Raw genomic sequence first — 19,422 nt, 5'->3', positions numbered from 1 at the left:
TTCTTGCATCTTCTCGATCTTTGCCTCCATTGTTTTTCCGAGGTCCTGGATCATCTTCACTATCATTATTCTGAGTTCTTTTTCTGGAAGATTGCCTATCTCCATTTCATTTAGTTGTTTTTCTGGGGTTTTATCTTGTTCCTTCATCTGATACATAGCCTTCTGCCTTTTCATCTTGTTTATCTTTCTGTGAATGTCACACAGGTACATTTTTTTAAAAACTTAATCATTTTATTCAGAGCAATTCTTGGCACATAAGTATTGTTGAAGGGATGCATGTATGACTACAGGATAGCAGATTCATGGCTGTGAATAAATCAAGTGATTAAGATCTAAGAGTCTGAGCCTGGGTTTGAATTGCTGATCTGCACGTAATAGAGGTGAGACTTGGAACAAGTAAACTTAATATTTCTGTGTCTGAAGTTATATATACAAAGAAATGCCGATAAAAATGTTACTTGCCTCAAGTTTATTATAAGGATTAAATAAAATAAATAACTTTGTGACACACATACATTTTTGATGGGAATGTAAAATGATGCAGCCACTTCACAAAAGAGTTTGGCAGTTCTGTAAATGTTAAACCTAGAGGTACCATATATATAACCCACAGTTCCACTGTTAGCTGTATGTCCAAGAGAAAAGAAAACATATATTCACACAAAAACTTGTACATGAATGTTCACAGCAGCATTACTCAAATTAGCCAGAAAATGAAAACAACACAAATATTTATCAAACTGATGAATGGATTAAACAAAAATGTGGTACATGCAAGGAAACATTATTCAGCCATAAAAAGAAACAAGTACTGATACATGCTACAACATGAATCTTCAAAATATTATTAAAGTTAAAGGGTCACACTGTATGATCCCTTTTATATGAAAGGTTGACAAAAGGCAAATTCACAGAGACAGAAAGCTGATTAGTAGTCACCTATGGTCAGAGGGAGGGAATGAGGTGAGGTGAAATGGAGGATTTCTAATTGGTCCGGGGTTTCTTTCTGAGGTGACGAACATGTTCTAAAATAATTATGCTGATTGTTACACAACTCTGTGAATATACTATAAACCACTCAAATGTACACTTTAAATTGGTAAATTGTTTGATATATGAATTATATCCCAATAGAGCTGTTTTTTAAAAAGTTAAGAAAATGAAAATATACTAACTAGTGAATGCTGGGCTTTTAAAAATTGATTTCATGTTTTACTTGTAATCTAATAAATATCATCCCAAACAAAGAAGTACCACAGGAACTCTGCATGGAGAGAGCACACAGACTTTTGCTTCACCTTTGTTACCGGCCACTCTGCAGCGAGACCGACTTTTTTGCAAAGGGTACTGGTTCTCCTTCAAGGATATGATGAGGATGCCATGGCAAAACTGAGTCAGATGTAGTAATCCTGTGGCTTTTTGGCCGTTGTAGGCAGGTTTCGGGCCACACATGCTGCTGGGGACATTTCACGCTCATTCAAGGCAATGATAGTAATAACTGAAATAATGGCTTTAAGAGGTTGACAAAGCATCGTCCTATCTGATTACCACAACAAGGGCTGTGACGTCTTTTTCACAGACGTGGAAACAGTTCTGTCTAATTCAAAGGCTTGCTCAAGGCTAGAGACTGGCAATACAAACCTGATGCCAGGCCTTCTGAATACAGGTCCAGGGCTCATTTTCCGTCACCTTGCCCCCAAAGTCTCCTTTGAGTCATATCCTAGGTGCGTGTAACTGGTGGAAATTCAACTCTATGTGTTCAACAAAATAATGAGAGCACTCAATCCCAGTGCAGCTGTCGGGAGCTCAGATGACACCACACATTTTCACATGGTGACCACAGGCCCTGGAGTGGGCCTGGGACAGAGGTCACAGGTCTGCCATCTGAGCATCTGCAGTACCGAGTGAGAGCTCCATGTTTAAAGAGCTTTCTCTCCTTTACACAGAAAGTTATATTTTGCCATGTGTTCTTTTTCTCATATCAGTTACATTATTACATGCATCATACATTTTTTTTGCCAGATTGAATACACTACACTTTGAATTTGGTAACTTATGGGTCACTTAAGGAATTCTTGAGAGTCACCTGGACTCTGTAGTTTCTAGATGATTTCATGATTTCTGACACTAGATTCTAACCCGGTAGTAAAATGCAACACCATGGACTGGAGCCTCCAGAGGCCACTTTCTCATTTAATGGCCCAGAGCTATTTTGGTTTTTATGATCTAGGCTCTTCTAGACAAAAACCAAAGTGGCCTAGATCTTGGTGAATGCTGACCCGAGCCCTTGTAGACAGAAGGAGAAAAACACCAGAAACAGTATGTTTTACCCTCTCCTACCTGCTCTACTTGCAGGGTTTCTTTTTCAACTTTTTTGAGTAACTCTTTTCTCAACAAGAACTCTTTGTCCAGATCGAGGGACATTTCCATGGCTCGGTGTAGCTTGCTCTGAAATATAACAACACAGCAAGTCTTGAGCAAAGATGATTGCTTAGAACTATAGGAAGGATAGACAGACAAACAGCTCTTTATTAAGCAGGAGAATAGCAGGACCAACCAGGAACTTGGGCCTGCCCTTCTCGTGGCTGCCCAGATTTTCAGAATCCTGGTGTCTAAGTGGCAGGGGAGGAGAGGACCTCGGGAGGCTTGTCCTCACCTGCAAAGTAGCCAGATATACCTGGACCCAAATCCCACCCCACCACTTACTAAGAGAACCTCTCTAAACTAGGGCTAGTTGCCTTGTAGGGTTGTAGAAAGGCTTAAGGGAGACAAACCTGGTAAAGTGTTGAGCACAGTGCCTGACACATGGAGAACCCACGGCAGACGGCCGCCATCACTACCTCACTTGGATGAAGAGGTGGATGCTACTGTGAGCCCGCTGTACAGGTGAGGGAGCTGACTTTTAGGGAGGTGAAACAACTTCCCCAGGGTCACAGAGACAAGGGGGAGCCAGGTTTGATCCCAGGCAGTGTAATTTCACAGCCCATGGACTCCACCACTGTCTCCAAAGCCTATCAGGACTGGGCCTGCTGGTGCCGGAGAGATCCTGCAGGAGCTGCTCCACAGCTTCCTGTTGCATCTTTTGCTGCCGCCCCTCACCAGCTCCTCCCTGGCCCCTGCTTCTTAGGTTTGTCCCCTTTGGACCTCCATCTACTAGTGGTGAAGAGTCAACCTGGAGGAGCTGGGATGTGCTCTGCTTGGCTGAGGAGGAGGGGGCCGAGGGACAGAAGCCAGTGACTCCAGGGGGCTGGCCAACAAACCCTGAGAACCCACCCAGGCACAGGTCAGCAAAACAACCTATGCCCGGCCACCAAGAGACCGGCTCAAAGCCCTGATGGAGGTGCAAGCAGAAATGCCAAACTGCAACTGTGCCAAGCACCAAGAATGCATGGGTACTGGTCCCGAAGGTTTCCCTGGGGGAAGGGATGCTGGAAAAAGAGAGGTGAAGTCAAGTATGTCTAGGTAAGAGGGGTGGGAAGAACATTTCAAGCTGAGGAAAGAGCCTTGGGAGAGGAGGGTCCAAAAGGAGCTGGGGAGAGGAGGGTCCTGGGGCAATGTCCGAAGGTATCAAATCTTAGACCTGGCAGAAAAGCCTGGAGCCACCTGCCTGGGGGAACTTAGAGCACCTGGGGCCACCTCCCTCCCCATTCCTCTCCTCTCCAATCCCTTCTTTAAGGCTCATTTCCTGTTCCACATCTTGCATGAAGTTGCTCTTCTGAGGAAAGCAAAAGTGGATAAGAGGCCAGGCTGAGGGGGTCAGCTGTGGGGAAGGGAAGGCAGGACAGGACTTCACTGCACACCAGCCAGTCAGGTGGGAGAAAAGGAGAGCAGAGGGAAAACAGTCATTCACCCGACAACTTAGAGAGACAGTTAGAGACACAGGGCAGGAAAGAACGGAAGCTCAAGGCAGCCCCTGGCTCTGCTGGGGTGGGGCCTTCAAGGAGATGTAAAGAGAGTAATTTGGGGCCCTGAGCAGGATGATGGTCATTGTGGCAGCTACTTCTGAAAAGGCATGTTAGCTTTCTGTTGCTGTGTAACAAATTATCACAAATTTTGTGGCTTAAAGTAACACACATTTATTATCTCACAGTTTCTATAGATCAGAAGTCCAAGCACAGTGTGGCTGGATTCTCTGCCCAGGGAGCGACCCACCGTGTTGGCCAGGGCTGGGTCTTATCTGGACCTGGGGTCCTTGCCAAGCTCACAGGTTGTTGGTGGGAAGCATTTCCTTGAAGTTGTAAGACCGAGCTCTCCATTTTCTTTCTGGCTGTCAGCAGGAGGTGGCCCTCGGCTCCTGGAGGCCTCCCTCAGACCCCTTCCATGTGGTCCCTCTATCTTCGAGCCGGCAATGGAGAACTTCTCATCTAGAGAATTCCCTTCATGCTTCAAATCTCTGCCTTCCTCATCCAGAGAAAACTCTCTACTTTCAAAGGGCTCATGTGATTAGGTCAGAACCACTGGGATAATATCCTCATCTCAAGGTCAAGGGTGCCCACTAATCTAACCTAACCATAGAGCAGAATGGAACCTAATAACAGAATCTGTCGTATCCAGAGCCCTGGGCATTGTGCAGGGTGAATATACCAGGGGGCGGGGAGTCTTGGGGGACACCTTGGAATTCTATCTAACACAAGGCACTACTAGTTTATACACAGATCATTAGTTTACAGTCAGTTAAGAGCGAGACCTCGGGCTTCCCTGGGGGCGCAGTGGTTGAGAGTCCGCCTGCCGATTCAGGGACACGGGTTCGTGCCCCGGTCCGGGAAGATCCCACATGCCGCGGAGCGGCTGGGCCCGTGAGCCATGGTCGCTGAGCCTGCGCGTCCGGAGCCTGTGCTCCGCAACGGGAGAGGCCACAGCAGTGAGAGGCCCGCGTACCACAATAAAAAAAAAAAAAAAAAAAGCAACACCTCAAAGCTGTAGTCACGTGCTTATATTCTATCAGCCTGCATCAGGCAGGGCTTGAAGGCATAGCAGAGAAAAAGGGGCCCCCTTGACTGAGACCCACTCATAAAACTCATAGAAGAGAAGAGACCATGTCTGTCTCCTTCACAGCTGTACCCTCAGCACTTTGCCCTGTGCCTGGCATGCCGTAGGTACTCAGTACATTTGGTAACAGAGGAAAATTATTCTATATATTTTTAATTAGGTGTCATACTTGGGTGTTTGACATTTATATGAAAGTGATCCCTCCTGCCACCCTTCCATCCCCTAAACATACACCTGAATTTTTAGCAGTTTTTGACAATACATGCTGAGCACCTGCTTTGGCCAGGCCCTGTCCTCAGTGCTGGGGACACATCACAGACCAGCCGGAGGTCTGTCCTGGTGGTAAGTCACAAAAACCTGCTTCTGAGAGGTGACACATCAGCCCATAGCCCCCAGTAGAGTCGCCATTCAAACCCAGGTGAGGCCAGACTCTACCACCCACAGTTGTTGGGCCCCGTTTCTCCCAGGAGGCCTGAGAACTGAGACACAGAAGAGTGAGCCTGCTTCTCTCTCAGCCCCTCGCTGCGTCACCTTAGAACTCCAGCAGGCATCTCCTCACAGCTCCACCATCTGCTTGCTATTATTCTAAACAGGCCTACAGGCACCCTGGCCCCTGGGATTCCGACCGGAATGGCTCCCATTCTGCCCACCGTGGCCTGTGTTGCCGCTGCTTGGGTGTCACAGTCAATAGGCACTGTGCATTTAGATGTCCTAAGGAGCGCAAGCCCTGGACCTAGCTGTTGCATTTTATAAACCAGTAGCTCCACTCCAAAGCCCTGGCTTTTCCCCACAAGACCAAACTGGCCCTGTGCCACTCAGTTGATTTCTCAGGATAAGATCAAGGTCCAACGGGATGGAACCACGTACCTCGAGGCTCTCCAGTTGGACACATGAATTTCAGAATGTGAGCACGGCCTTGTCTACACACGTTATGCCAGGGGAAGGCAGTTGGGTGAGGTGGGACACGCACTGGACTAGGAGTCCAAGCTCTGTCACAAACATGTTGCCTGAATCCAGCAATTACTCTGCCTCTTTTGGCCTCAGGTTTTTCACTTGTAAAAGGAAAACGCTGGACAAACATAAACCTAGTCTAAACACATTCGAATTCACGTTTTTAAATGACACTGTGTGGGCCAAATGAAGCTTACCTGTGAGCTACCTAAGCCCGTGGCCGCTCTTGCCACCTAGACACTAGGCCAGGGGTCAGCAACCTTGCTCTGTAAAAGGCCAGATAGTAAATATTTTAGGCTTTGCAGGCCAAGGGGCAAAATTGAGCATATTGTGTAATTACTCACACTAACAAGAGAAAAAACAAGTTTCCACAAATGTTTTATTGATAAAATTCCAAATAAAATAATTAAGTATAATATTTTGGAATGCAGGTCTACTATTGAGAAGAATGAAATTTCTCAGGGAGAAATCAATTTTGCTTAATTGGGTTTCAAAGGGAGTATTCTCTATCAAATCAGTTGCAAATGTTCTTCTGTAAAAACCATCCTTAGGCCCCAGACCAGTGGGCAGGATACACGGCCCCACAGTTAGCTGACTATTGCATCAGACAGTTGCCAGCAGGGTGACCAGGCATCCTGGTCTGCCGAGGACAGGCCATGTTCATGCCCACAGTTTCTGCTTAATTATCAATAGTGCCTCTTTCTCTACAAAAAGGGTTCTGTGTGGATGAGGAATTATTTAGTAGTTTTCTGATTTATAGCTAAGATGATTTCCTTTGCAGGGTTTTAAGCAAGGAAGTGCTTAGTACACACTAAATTAAACAGGGCCCTAAATGTGGCTGGTTATCAAAACTCACTGTGCATAAAAATCATCTAGGAGTTAAGGAAAAAAAAAAAAAGATGCATGGCCCTCACTCCCTAATTCAATTGGTCAGGGTTGGACTAGAGAGTCTGTCTAATCTTTAAAAAAACAAAAGCCTCCTTGGATGGTTCTAATGCGCAGCCAGGATTGTGGCGACATCAGGAGTATTTTAGGAGACATGGCTTCGTCGGGAGAAATCAGAGAGCAACAGGGGAGTGAAGGACACCTTGGCTCTCAGTGAAACCACAGTGGTGCCCTAGTACCTCTCTGTGGCTGGAAAGGTAGGCACAGGAAGCCCCGGGGACCAGCGCGGACCTTACTTTGTACGCGTTAAGGATCTGCAGGGTGTTTCCGGATACCAGCTTCAGCTGGATCAGTTCTTGATTCCTTGCTTCAATTGTCTCTAAAAACTGAGCATTCTCGATCTTCAGCTGCTGAAAGTCAACGTTGTGGAGGGCCTCTCCCACCTCTTCCTTCTACAGCTCAGAGAGAAGAAACGATGTGAGGTCGTGACTTCTGAATGTATGGCTCGCACCTTGCAATTACTAGTGAGCTTTTGGAAGTCAGTCATCATTCAGTCATTCAACGAACTTGGATTGGGGATCTGCTTGGTGCCAGGCATGGTGTTAGGCACCAGGGATAGAGATCTGAGTAAATACGATACTCCCATACTCAATGACAGTTCACAGACAGGTCATAGCGTGGTGTAGTGGGACACACAGGGGCAGAGGGTAAACAGAAGCCCCTCAGCCAGCCCAGAAGGGAATGGAAGGCTGGGTCAGGGGAGGCTTTCCCCAGGAAGTGGTGCCTAAACAGGGCTGTGTAGGAAGAAGGGCCATTTAAAAGTTGTTTTTAACCTGGAAAACCCAGGACAAGCAGCCCATAAACGCCCTTCCTTTGATCCCATGACATTTCTGCATGGGGGGGTGTATCAGTGCACTGGGTTCGCTCCCCAGCCCTGGTCCCACCTTACCTGCCCCACCAGGTCTGTGCCATCTTACATTTGTGGTACACAAGAGCCAAACTCAGGTCTGTTCCCCATCCCCACGTGCTACTCATGCTGTACTACCTCCTAGAAGGCATCTTCTTCCCTTTCCCCCAAAACAACAGAACAATTTCCTTAAGCCCCAACTGACCCACCCTCTAGCTCAAATGTTCCCAGCCCATCTTCCACACCAGAGGGTAATCCCTCCCTCCACGCAGCCTCCTGAGGCTGTGGCTCCTGGTCCCTGTCACTGTTTCCTCTGTATGGCAGTTATGCATCCATGCCTTTTCTCACCATCACCACTCCCTGCAGCCTGTGAGCCTGAGAGGGCAGGACCACATCAGTGTCACCTCTGTGTAGCAGTGGCTTTTAGGTTAAAGGTCATCCATCTGCTTCCCCTCTCACGCTTCAGGATGCCTGAGTTTGCATGAAGCCCAGAGAACTAGGAACTCAGTATCAGGAGGCAGCTCAGCTGGGGCCACGTTCTTTCTTACACTGAACTCAACTCTCCTTGGCTGACACTTTCACCCCAACCCAGCTCCACCCTGGGGGCCCTCCCAAGCAGTATGTTCTCTTCCCTGCAGCGGCCAGAGCACTTGGAGACAGCAGCCGTGGCTCTTGAGGGCTCCTCCTCCTTGGCCGCATCAGTTGCAGGTCCTCCGACGTGCTTTCTCTCCCCTTGCTCTCCATTTCCTCTCCTACGTGGACTCCAGTTTACAGATTCTTTCAAGTGTGGCACTCTCCCTGAGAAACAGTGCTCCAGGTGGGCTACTCAGAACAGAGTGCAGTGAGACCACCCTTTTTTGGAGGGCACTGTGGAGTGCAGCCTAGGCTGCAGCACCGCCCCCATCTGAGCGGACTTTATCAGCTTCTCCACGACTAAGCCACCCAGCACCTGTGCAGATATTTGGCGGGATCAAAGTGCAGGACCTTACGTCTGTCCTTAGTCACTTCGTGTGTTAAAGTTGTCCCAGCCTGTTGAGGCTTTGGGATCCTAAGTCAATGAAGCAATAATTCCCAGACATCTTAATTCTCCTGCCCAACTCTGTGTCACTGTCAGTGGCCACCCCTGATGCACATGCCATCAGTGCCCATATAATGAGTTAATAACAAAAATATTGAGCTAAAAGAGGATGGAGCTATGTAACCACATTCTAGAGGCCCTGTGCCATGTCTGCCTTACCGCCTTTAATCAGGAGCCTTTAAGGTCAGCTGTTCAAAGACTTACCAAGGCATACTACTAACTGTGCCACCCAGGCCACATTCCCCAAAAGGGTCAATAAGTATGTCATGAGGGTCTTTTAAATTCAAGCCAACTCCATCTACAGATTTGCCAGCACAGAAACTGTATTAGTTTGCTGTTGCTGCTGTAACACATGACCACAAATTCAAGGGTTTAAAACAACATAAATGTATTATCTTATAGCTCGTGAGGTCAGAAGTCCGAAATGGTTCTTTGGACTAAAATCAAGGTGTTGGCAGGGCTGCATTCCTTCTGGAGGCTCAAGAGGAGAATCTGTTTCCTTGCCCTTTCCAGCTTCTGCAGGTAGCCTGCATCCTTTGTTCATAATCCCTTCCTCTATCTTAAAAGTGCATCACTCTGATCTCTGCTTCCATTACCACATCTTCTCTGACTCTCATTCTCCTGCCTCCCTCTCATCAGGACCCTTGTGATTACATTGGACCCACTCAGATAATCTACGACCAACTCCCCATCTCAAGATCCTTGACTTAATCACACCTGCACGATCTTCATGCCACGTAAGGTAACCTACTCACAGACTCCAGGAATTAGGACATGGACATCTTTGGGAAGACCTTGTTCTACCCAACACAGTAACCTTAAAAAAAAGAAAGACAAAGCCACATACCTGCCTCAATTGTAAAAGCATCTTTTTCCTCTGGACTTTGAGAGAGACATTTTTCAAACATAATCTATCCTTCATATTATCCTGAAAAATAAAAGCAAATTTTGATCCATTGCTCTTCTTCTCCCCTGTTGGTTTGAAAAGTTGGCAGGTCTGGGGCTGCAAAACTAAACCTTGAGCCCTAACACTCAGTCACCTATTTTTAAGTCTTTTATGGCTACTCAAGCTGGTGTTGCTATGGTATTTTCTCATGACCAAGAAGCACAGGAAACTGGGTCTGCTCCATACAAATTTTCTATTGATTTTAAATTCAAGATAACTTGGGTATATCTTTAGGTACAGGGGCCTTTACTGACAAAATGATTTATGATTCTTTGGTCTATTATTCTCTTGGTAATTTACATAATTTTTATTACATATAACATGTTACAGTTAGTGACTCTACCTATCTCCAGGATCCAAAGTTCGATATGCTACGAAACCTATGGAAAAGAAGGAGCATTTTATGTCTCATTCTTACAATAATGGAACTCAAAGAAATTAAGATTTACTTGTCACATGCCACGTAGTCACCTGACTAGATAGACTCACACCTTTCTCAAGATAACATCAGATCTTGAAACAAACAGCAAAATACAGTAAGTCCCCTACATACGAACGAGTTCCATTCTGGGAGCGTGGTCATAAGTCCAATCTGTTTGTAAGTCCAACAAAGTTAGCCTAGGTACCCAACCAACACAATCAGCTGTATAGTACTGTACTGTAGGTTTATAACACATGTTCACATCTTTGAAAGTTCGCAACTTGAAGGTTCGTACGTAGGGGACTTACATACGGTCTGAGATACTATGAATATGCATCCTGCCTGATTGATTTTAGACTGGATAAACTTGCATTTTAAGACACACATGCTGTGAGGGACACAAAAAGTCTGCATATGTGGGCAGCATTTACGGTGGACCAAATGGAGTGGGGCTGCCTCACGTGGGCCACTTCTGTGTCATCGTTCTATGAATCTATTTCCCCTTCTAAGCTCTAACTTCCTGCCCACTCACCCTCCGGCGGTTCATGTCCTCAATGTACTTCATCACTTTCTGAGTGGCCAAAATACTCGCTTTCTTCTTGGATATGGTCTTTAGAATATCTTTTTCAAACTCATGCACTTCTCTCTGAACTTCGGTCCACCGGATTTCAGCTTCCTCAAGGATAGCCTGGGGGAGCCAGCACAAAGAGAGAACAGTTTACAAAATTTCTCAAGGATATAGCCGTCTAAGGAAACCTAGACGTATTGGGTGACCTATTTGTGTCCCAATGCATAACGTTTCTTCTTAGTCTTAGAAAGATATCCTTAAGATACAAATTGACAATACGAATATTATTATTTAAAAGCATGCCTCAGAAAAGTTATAGTCTCGATATAAAGGGGAAGAACAAACAAAAACAGGGCCTTGGGACTTCCCTGCTAATGCAGTGGTTAAGAATCCCCCTGCCAATGCAGGGGACACGGGTTTGAGCCCTGGCTCGGGACGATCCCACATGCCGTGGAGCAACTAAGCCCATGTGCCACAACTACTGAGCCTGGGCTCTAGAGCCCGTGAGCCACAACTACTGAGACCTCGTGCCACAGCTACTGAAGCCCGCACACCTAGAGCCCATGCTCCGCAACAGGAGAAGCCACCGCAATGAGAAGCCCGCGCACAGCAACGAAGAGTAGCCCCTGCTCGCCGCAACTAGAGAAAGCCCGCGAGCAGCAATGAAGACCCAATGCAGCCAAACATAAATAAATTAAAAAAAAAAAAAAAAGAAAGAGGTGATGAGGGTGGATTTAAAAAAACAAAAAACAACAGGGCCTTGAGTATCTCCAGAAATATGTATTTCCATATCTGAAACATTATTTATCCATTAAAAATTATAACATTAATATCATATCATATATATTAAAAATATCTGGAAGGCTATATGCCAAAACATTAACCACAGTCATATCTGGAAAGATGGATTAGTGGGGAGGCAAAGAAGCACTCTATAGTTTTTAAAAAGATGCTATAAATGAATCTATGTATTGATATGGAAAGACATTATTAAGTGAAAAGTATAGTTTACAAAATAATATGATACCTTTTTATAAAGAAATTCATACACACATAGAAAATAATATAAATTCTAGGAGAAAAATACAAGAGCCAAATACAAGTCTTAGGTGGTAAGACTGTGGATGTTTTCAAATGTTCCTCTTTTGGCTTACCTGTATGTTTAAATTTCTACCACAGAGATTGTCTTTAAATAAGAAAACACAAAGACACATACATTATTTTAAAGAACGAAATGAGTAGCTGCAGAGCAAATCATCTTTGTTCAGGCTTTTTCACTGGGCACCAAGGAGCAAAAGCATCTTCCTTCTCCGGCTGGCGTCTGGCCCCAGCCTCCTCCCTCCCCATCATCTTCACAGGCCAGAACATCCATCCACCTTAAATGCTACTTCCTATGCATCGCTCTTCTGCTCAGTTATCCTCACTGGGGTCTTGATTTCTAAGACATCAAAGAGAAGCCCCTCTGCTTGGCTTTCAAGGTCTCACAGCCCTACTCGACCTGATTTCCTACCATAGCCCCCAAAGCACCCTCTTCTGTAATCACACCAGCCTCCTCAAGGTCCTAACTTGCCATGTCCATTCCTACCTCCACTTCCTTGTTCATGTCATTCACCTTACCTAGGGTGCCCTTGTCTTCCTATTCCTTAAACAAATGCCACCATTCTTCAAGGCCACGCCAAGTCCTATGTCCAGCCCCACCTCCTCAACACAGTCTTCTTTGACCACTCTAGCCCACAGCGTGATGTTTAATCACACAGTCTAGCATGTCAGGACAAAGCTACCACATCCTGACCTCCTTTAACATGTTAGAATTCAACGATGCATGTTTGGGAAGAGAAAGAAGGAGAGAGGGGAAAGAGCAGGAGGGAGGGAGAGAGGGAGAGAGGGAAAGGATAGGTTTATGCAGTACAGATGATTCTATCAATGGAGACATGAGTCCACTGATCCATCTCTTTCAGGGAAATGAGTGTGATTCTGTGTGTGCCTCCATTTAGAAATGGAAAAATTTAGAAATATCTATTTTTCATACAACATGGCTATCAAACGCAAGCCAACAACTTCATTCCATGGGCAACCAAGTTAACAGCGATGTTTCTTCTCTGGAGGAAAACTGATTGCAGTGGTCTCCAACAAGACATGAACCATGGTCACGGACGCTGCCTATGGAGGGTGACAAGGCATTTTTCACCCAACTCACTGACTTAAACCTCCAGCCCATTGTATTATTAAGGAATTATTATAAATTTTTAAGGGCATTTATGGTTATTATGGTTATGGGTTTTTTAAAAAAGAATCCATGTCTTAGAGACATATATTGAAATATTTACAGATAAATGATATGTTTAAGATTCACTTCATAATAGCCCAGTGGCCTATTACGAGGGGGAAGTTGGTAGGGATACGGAGGGAACAAGAGTGGCCATGCATTGATGACTGTTACGTGTGGGTGTTGAATACATAAGGGTTCGCTGTGCTAGCTTCTCTACATTGGTGTATTTTGAAATTTTTCATCTTAAAGAGTTTAAAATTTGATATCTCCTCAAGCAGGTGGTAAGTTCCTTAAAGGTAGGTGCTCAATTTATCTTATCCTACTTGTGTTTCTCTCAAAGCACCAACAGTTATATGAACATACTATAGGTACTTCTTGCTGAGGTGGAAATGGGGAGCCCAGGGAGGACAGCCTATAGGAAAGTATACCTCGTGATGCTGCAGGTCCCTCTCGGCATTTGCCCTTATGTGCCTTATTTCATTCTTTGCGTCGTCCAGCTCTTTTTGCACAAGCTTGAATTTTTGGTCCACGCTGAGGCCTGTTACACGTTCCAGACTTATGCGGGATTTGGATCTATGCCTGCCTCGTAACTGTAACACGAGAAAAACAAAGCCACTGTCAAATAGGAATTGGCAATAAAGCAGCCTAAGGTGGGCATCAAAATGACCACTCGGGCCTGCTAGAAATCGCTCTGAATGACATCCAGAGAGAACCAATTCAATGTGAAAGGATTCTGGATATTAGGCCTGAGGTGATGTTCATTTCACAAGTCAACCTAAGGTACCGTGTCAAATACATCAAAGGCCTATGCTTGACAATGAACTGAAAATAAATAAGGGAAAGTGTCTTGAGGGTGGGAAAACCGTGAACCTGCTATAGACTAGCACTCAAGTCAGTGTCAGGGAAACCTGGAGCTCAGTGCTGCCCAAACTGAACACAGAAGAGAAATTGCATCGGGGGCCACGGTGTTCAGCAAAAACCAAAAAGACAAGAATTTTGGATTTCCTAGGCATTGAAGCCAAAGGTCAAAAGCAGGTGGCCCAGGGAATGTGTGGACCTGAAGATGACATTGTTTGGCCCTCAAAAAAATAGACCTATACACAGTTTTAAATTAAAAAGAAATTAATTACCCACATTTGAAAATCAGAGGCTTCTACCAAAATAATCCAGATTTCCAGCTTCTCTTGAGAAATCAGCTGCTCTGGCAATACGAGGTTGTCTGGCTGGCCCTTTTAGATGAGGGAGGAACTCTCCAGTGCCCACACCAGGCCCATCTTCACTCCTGTATGTGGCTGGCCAGGCCTTGTACACGTTTGGGTCCCCAAAATGAAGGGAGTTATTTCAAATTAACTAAGATATTCTGTGAGAGTCAATCCACTGTGAGTTGAACCTGATTCCCTTCCTACTCATTTGAAAGAGAAACCATGGAGGGGAAGGAAGAATCAAAAGCAGAACAGTGAGAAAGTCATATGCCACTTGGCCAAGGGGGAACACCAAAAACGGATAACAAACACCACTTGCATCTAAAGGGACAAACAGAATAAAAGAATTCTTAGATCTCTCTTGTGTACCTGTGCAATTTCTGCTCCTGATATTTTAATTTCTGATAATCGTGGAGGTTGCTTGTCCCTGGGCTCCAATTTATTGTAATATTTTTCAAACATCTCTGTCTCGGTTTTGAGAGCAGAGTTTCCGTAGCTGCAAGACAGAGGGTGCCTAAGTAAGTTCCACCAATAGGAGTTTAAACCCCAAATAACTAGTATTTAACACTTACTAGCTTTGTATGACCTTCTGCAAGATATTTAACCTCTTGGTGCCTCACTTTCCTCATCTGTAAAATGGGAATAATAACAGCACCTATCATTGAGGGTTGTGATAAGAAATGCAAAGACTTTGGGTCAGTGTCTGGCACACAGTAAATGCAATTTAAGTATTCTATATATTTTTAAAATACATCTAACGAGCCACAAAATTCAGAGCACTGGGATTACGGGCATACCTTAGGGATATTCCAGGTTCAGTTCCAGACCACCTCAACAAAGCAAATATTGCAATAAAGTGAGTCATATAAATTTTTTGGTTTTCCAGTGCATATAAAGTTATGTTTATATTATACTGTAGTCTACTAAGTGTGCAATAGCATTATGTCTTAAAAAAATACATACCTTACTTTAAGAATACTTTATTGCTAAAAAAATGCTAACCATCATCTGAGCCTTCAGTGAGTCATAATCCTTTTGCAATAGTAACATCAAAAATCACTGATCACAAATCACCATAGCAAATATAATAATAATGAAAAAGTTTGAAATATTGCAAGAATTACCAAAATGTGACAGAGACACAAAGTGAGCAAATGCTGTTGGAAAAAGTGGCATCAATAGACTTGCTCAATGCAGGGATGCTACAAACCTTCATTTTGTAAAAAACACAATATCTGCAAAGTGCAGTAAAGCAAAATGCAATAAAATGAGACATGCCTATATATTTTAAATTGCTACAAGTTTCTTCTTCAAGTATCTTCTACCCCATTTGTGAGTTTCCTTCTGAATTACTACTGAATTCTTGAAATTACACACATCCACAATATTCAGAGGTTTTTCCTTTGGTTTATATTTCTCAGCTCTTTCATTTCCAGCACGCAATGGATGAAGTATCCACTAGAAGTCTATTATAAATGGTGGAAAAGCTTTGAATAGATGGTTTTTAAACAACTAGAGATAATAAACCTAGCTTATTCTGTATATGCCAAGATTATGACCCTTTTAACTTATATAACATACATGTATGTTCTATACGTATAATACACACATATGTACGTAAATGTATATATGAGAGAGAACAGCTCTGATATTTGCGTACATTATTGAGCTGAATATCTGTTTATTGAGCTGAAAATCCTGTTTGGATGAATTTTAAGATTAGTGGGAAAGGCTCAACAGAAAAGCCCAATGTATCAAAGCATCTTTCTTTTTCAGCATATGTCATGTTCCCAGTGTAGGCTGGGGAGTTACACCTGAGTCTTAATCTTAGCACTACCACTGACTAGTTGTGTGACTGTAGGAAAGTGACTTAACTTTTGTGTCTGTTTCCTCACCAACTTTCTAGGGTTATGTGCCATTCTATAAGGTCATATATGCAAAATACTTGGCACATAATAAGCACTCAAAAGATTGTAGCTATTTTAGCAATACTACCTCAATTCTGACCTAAACTATTTATAAATATATTGAAGTAACACCTATTCAGCTGCCAGGCCAGGATATTCTGTGTGAGACCAGTAAGTTGTACAATTAACCTCAACTACATCATGGAATCTTGACATACAATTTACTTGCTATAGTAGATATTAAAACAGACTGCTAAAAATACAGAATATTGAGCTAGTCCTTCTTTGCTGTCCACCTCCATGCTTATACTCAGGTTCAGATATAAGTTGCTTCATACTAAAAACATCTCAATAGCCTCCTTTCTATCTGCTGCCACATTAATTTTAGCATAGAATTTTAGCATTGGAAAGGGGCTTAGAGGTCACCTGGTCCAAGCTGCCGCCGCACAGTAGAGGAGCAGCTAAGCACACAGTGTGGCACCAGACAGACCCACCAGGCTGAAGCTCTGGCTTCACCAATTACCCTCTGGGCTTCGCACCACCTTCTTTTTTTGGCTCCATCAGTGGCTTGTTAGCGCCATGGCAGTGGAAACACGGGAATAAAGAGCAAAGGTAAGCGCCTTCCCCACTTTGGGGGTCTCAGTTACCTCAATGTTCAATGCGGACTTGGAGCAGTCAGTGCTGGACCAAGCTCTGAGCCCACACGCCGAGGAGGGACCGCCCCCAGAAGCCGGCAGGCTGGTACCTGAGCTCTTCCACCAGCCCACACAGCTGGATAACAGGCAGCTCTCTCTCATCCGGGGCTTGCGCCTCGCTGGCAGAAGTCTCAGAGTCCTCGTCCGTCATCACTGCCGAAGCTACCTTTGTCAAAGCCCCTTGCCAATGCCGAGTGTGGCCGAGAGTGCCGTGTGGCTAGCGGCCACGCGTCACTCTGGCTGCGACCTAGCAGTGCGTTGCCACGGCGACCCGACGCGTGCGTGAGGGGCGGGGCTTCGGAGGCCCCGCCCAGCGCTCCCGCCCAGGGCCACGCTGACCAGAACGAGGTTACTGGCCTTGGCTAGACACGTAAGTGCGTTCACCGTTCACTTTTTCAACAATAATTCTTAAAATGATGATAATAACAGCTACTGTTTGCTCAGCACTTACTATGCCCTTGGCACCGTGTTAAACATGGTTTATGAAAATCCTTGCAGCAACCTTGTAATAGTATCTATTCTTCTCTTTTTCCAAACTGGGAAACTAAGACCCAGAAAGTTCATTCGATTTGTCCGAGTGTCTTGCTTCTTGCACCTCACTGTGAGGCCTCTACTCTGTTCGCCACCGGGCACTTCATACACACTCAACTGCAGTTTCTCTCGGATACTAATAACCTGCATTCCTGGAAGGAAAAAAACTTGGCTGATTATTAAATGGGTATAAATTCAAGAGACATTTCTAAATAGTGATAATGTATTATGTCCTGAGTATCCTGGGGTAATGTATGGAGCAGACCATTCTGGCTCTCAAGGGGCTTCTAGTTAAATGAGGAGATAGCCCCTAAACCAGCTGTTGCAACCTGGAGTGATGATGGTAGAAAGCATGGTGCCTCACACTGTTTTATGGTCATTAACTCATTTAATTCTCAAAACAGTCTTATGAAATTGGTACCATTGTCTTCCTCTTACAGATCAGGAAACTGAGGAATATAGTAGCTTAGATGAGTGGCCACCCAGGAATGGAGTCACCCTCCAGCTAAACTCAAGTCCATGCTGTTGACTCCTACACCCATGTGCCTCCAGGCAGGGATCTGCCAGGCAGCAGGGTTGCTGTCTGTCTGCTCCCAACAGGATGGAAGAGGACAGAGAGCAGGATGGGCAGACTTCTTTGAGGGAGGGTGGGCCTGGATGTGGTTAGAAAGCAAGCTGTGATAAAATGCTTAGAATGAGGGTCAGCCACTCCCCGACCCCCACCACCCTGCAAGAGACATGTGTTAGCATCAACACATAGTCACTGAAGTCCAAAGAAGGACTTTTGTTTTGCTGCTTAGGATGCACGATTTTAGGGCCAGAGTGGACTTACTAGAGAGGATAGCAGAGAGACTGAGCCCTGCCACCACCTTCTCTCTGCTGGTAGGCCTCTTGGGATGGGCTCAGGGAACAATGCTTAATATGCTCATATACCACATGGTACAAATGGGTACCAGCCCCAAGATGGCTCAGAGCAAGAAAGCGCTCTGCAGCAGGTCCGGCTGTGGTGCCAACAGCCCTGTCAGCTGGGCTTTGTGACACAGCAGGCCTTACGGTGTTGGAGGTATTAGTGGTGGGAAAAGCGTGAAGCTTAAAGCAAGATCCAGTGGGAGAATACCAGTGCAGGACCTGGGATTTTGGAACAAGACCGACCATGCGATCCACGGCAGGAATTTTCACACCTTCTGAGAAACAGCTCCTGGCCTGTTACTAGACTCTGGTAGAGACAGAATACTTGACTATGTATCCAGTCCTGCCCACCATGAGCTGGGTTCTGTTGGAACCACCAAGTCATAAAGTTGGACAGGCCCAGGGAAGTAGTGCCAGGTATCTAAAAGAAGTGGGGGAAAGGGTGCCTTAGAGGTGGGAGAGCAAGGAGCAGAGTGTTTTAGTGGCCCAGAGTTCCAGCCCTGACCTGGCTACTGGCCACTTGACTTGGATAAGTCACTCAATGCTTTTGCCCCTCAATTTCTACCTCTGTGAAGTGAGGATGACACATTTTAAGTGCCTGCCCTGTGCATCTTGCAAGCTTCCTCTAGGGCTCAAGTGGGATGGAGTCAGAGAAAGAAGTTTGGAAACTAGGATGCCAAGATGGGAAACCCAGCACCTCCTCCATCTTTAAGAGCCACTGCCCAGGTTTCTCATCATTCCATAGTAGATTTTGATGAGAAAAACTGACTCAGCTTGCTAATGGTAAATAATAATGATCTTTGCCATTGTTATTTCTTAATATATTTATTACCCATTAGGTAATATTAGTATTGCTTAATAAAAACACAACAATTACTCTTTCAGTCACTGTTTATTGAGCGTTCGCCAAGGGCTGGACGCCGTGCTAAGCACGTTTGACATATTCCCTCATTGCCTCAGCATGACACCGTGCCCCTGCAGTGGAAGCCAGGAGCCCTAAACACTGGACCACCAGGGAATTCCCGAGAGAAGGGAAATTAAATAAGCAGCTATCACGATTATAAAGCAACAAGAGAATGCTTTGAAAAATGAAAACTAGCCACTGGACCGCCAAGGAAGTCCCCCAAGTACCTTTTTAACTCCCATTTTACTCATGCGGAGACT

General features: G+C 45.0%; 1 protein-coding gene across 2 annotated transcripts in view; it reads right to left on the bottom strand.

The window, feature by feature from the left end:
- CFAP263 (cilia and flagella associated protein 263) overlaps nt 1-17,005 on the bottom strand; it is a 30,393-nt gene extending 13,388 nt beyond the window's left edge. The window contains exons 1-8 of one of the 2 annotated variants that reach the window (XM_007122316.3): nt 16,771-17,005; nt 14,789-14,845; nt 14,586-14,712; nt 13,443-13,604; nt 10,710-10,865; nt 9,658-9,738; nt 7,122-7,277; nt 2,341-2,448 (exon numbers count right to left, since the gene is read on the bottom strand). In XM_007122316.3, the coding sequence (XP_007122378.1) occupies nt 2,341-2,448; nt 7,122-7,277; nt 9,658-9,738; nt 10,710-10,865; nt 13,443-13,604; nt 14,586-14,678 (756 nt within the window). In that variant the 5' untranslated portion in view covers nt 14,679-14,712; nt 14,789-14,845; nt 16,771-17,005. Of the gene's footprint in view, nt 1-2,340; nt 2,449-7,121; nt 7,278-9,657; nt 9,739-10,709; nt 10,866-13,442; nt 13,605-14,585; nt 14,713-14,788; nt 15,127-16,770 lie in introns of those variants that run through there. The other variant, XM_055079133.1, reaches the window with a different exon arrangement.
- Nucleotides 17,006-19,422: the final 2,417 nt, after the last annotated feature.

Source organism: Physeter macrocephalus, chromosome 17 (genome assembly GCF_002837175.3).
Source record: "Physeter macrocephalus isolate SW-GA chromosome 17, ASM283717v5, whole genome shotgun sequence".
In the NCBI taxonomy this organism is placed as follows: domain Eukaryota; kingdom Metazoa; phylum Chordata; class Mammalia; order Artiodactyla; family Physeteridae; genus Physeter; species Physeter macrocephalus.
The sequence above is the reverse complement of the archived record's forward strand: the minus strand, read 5'-3'. Positions and strand labels throughout refer to the sequence as shown.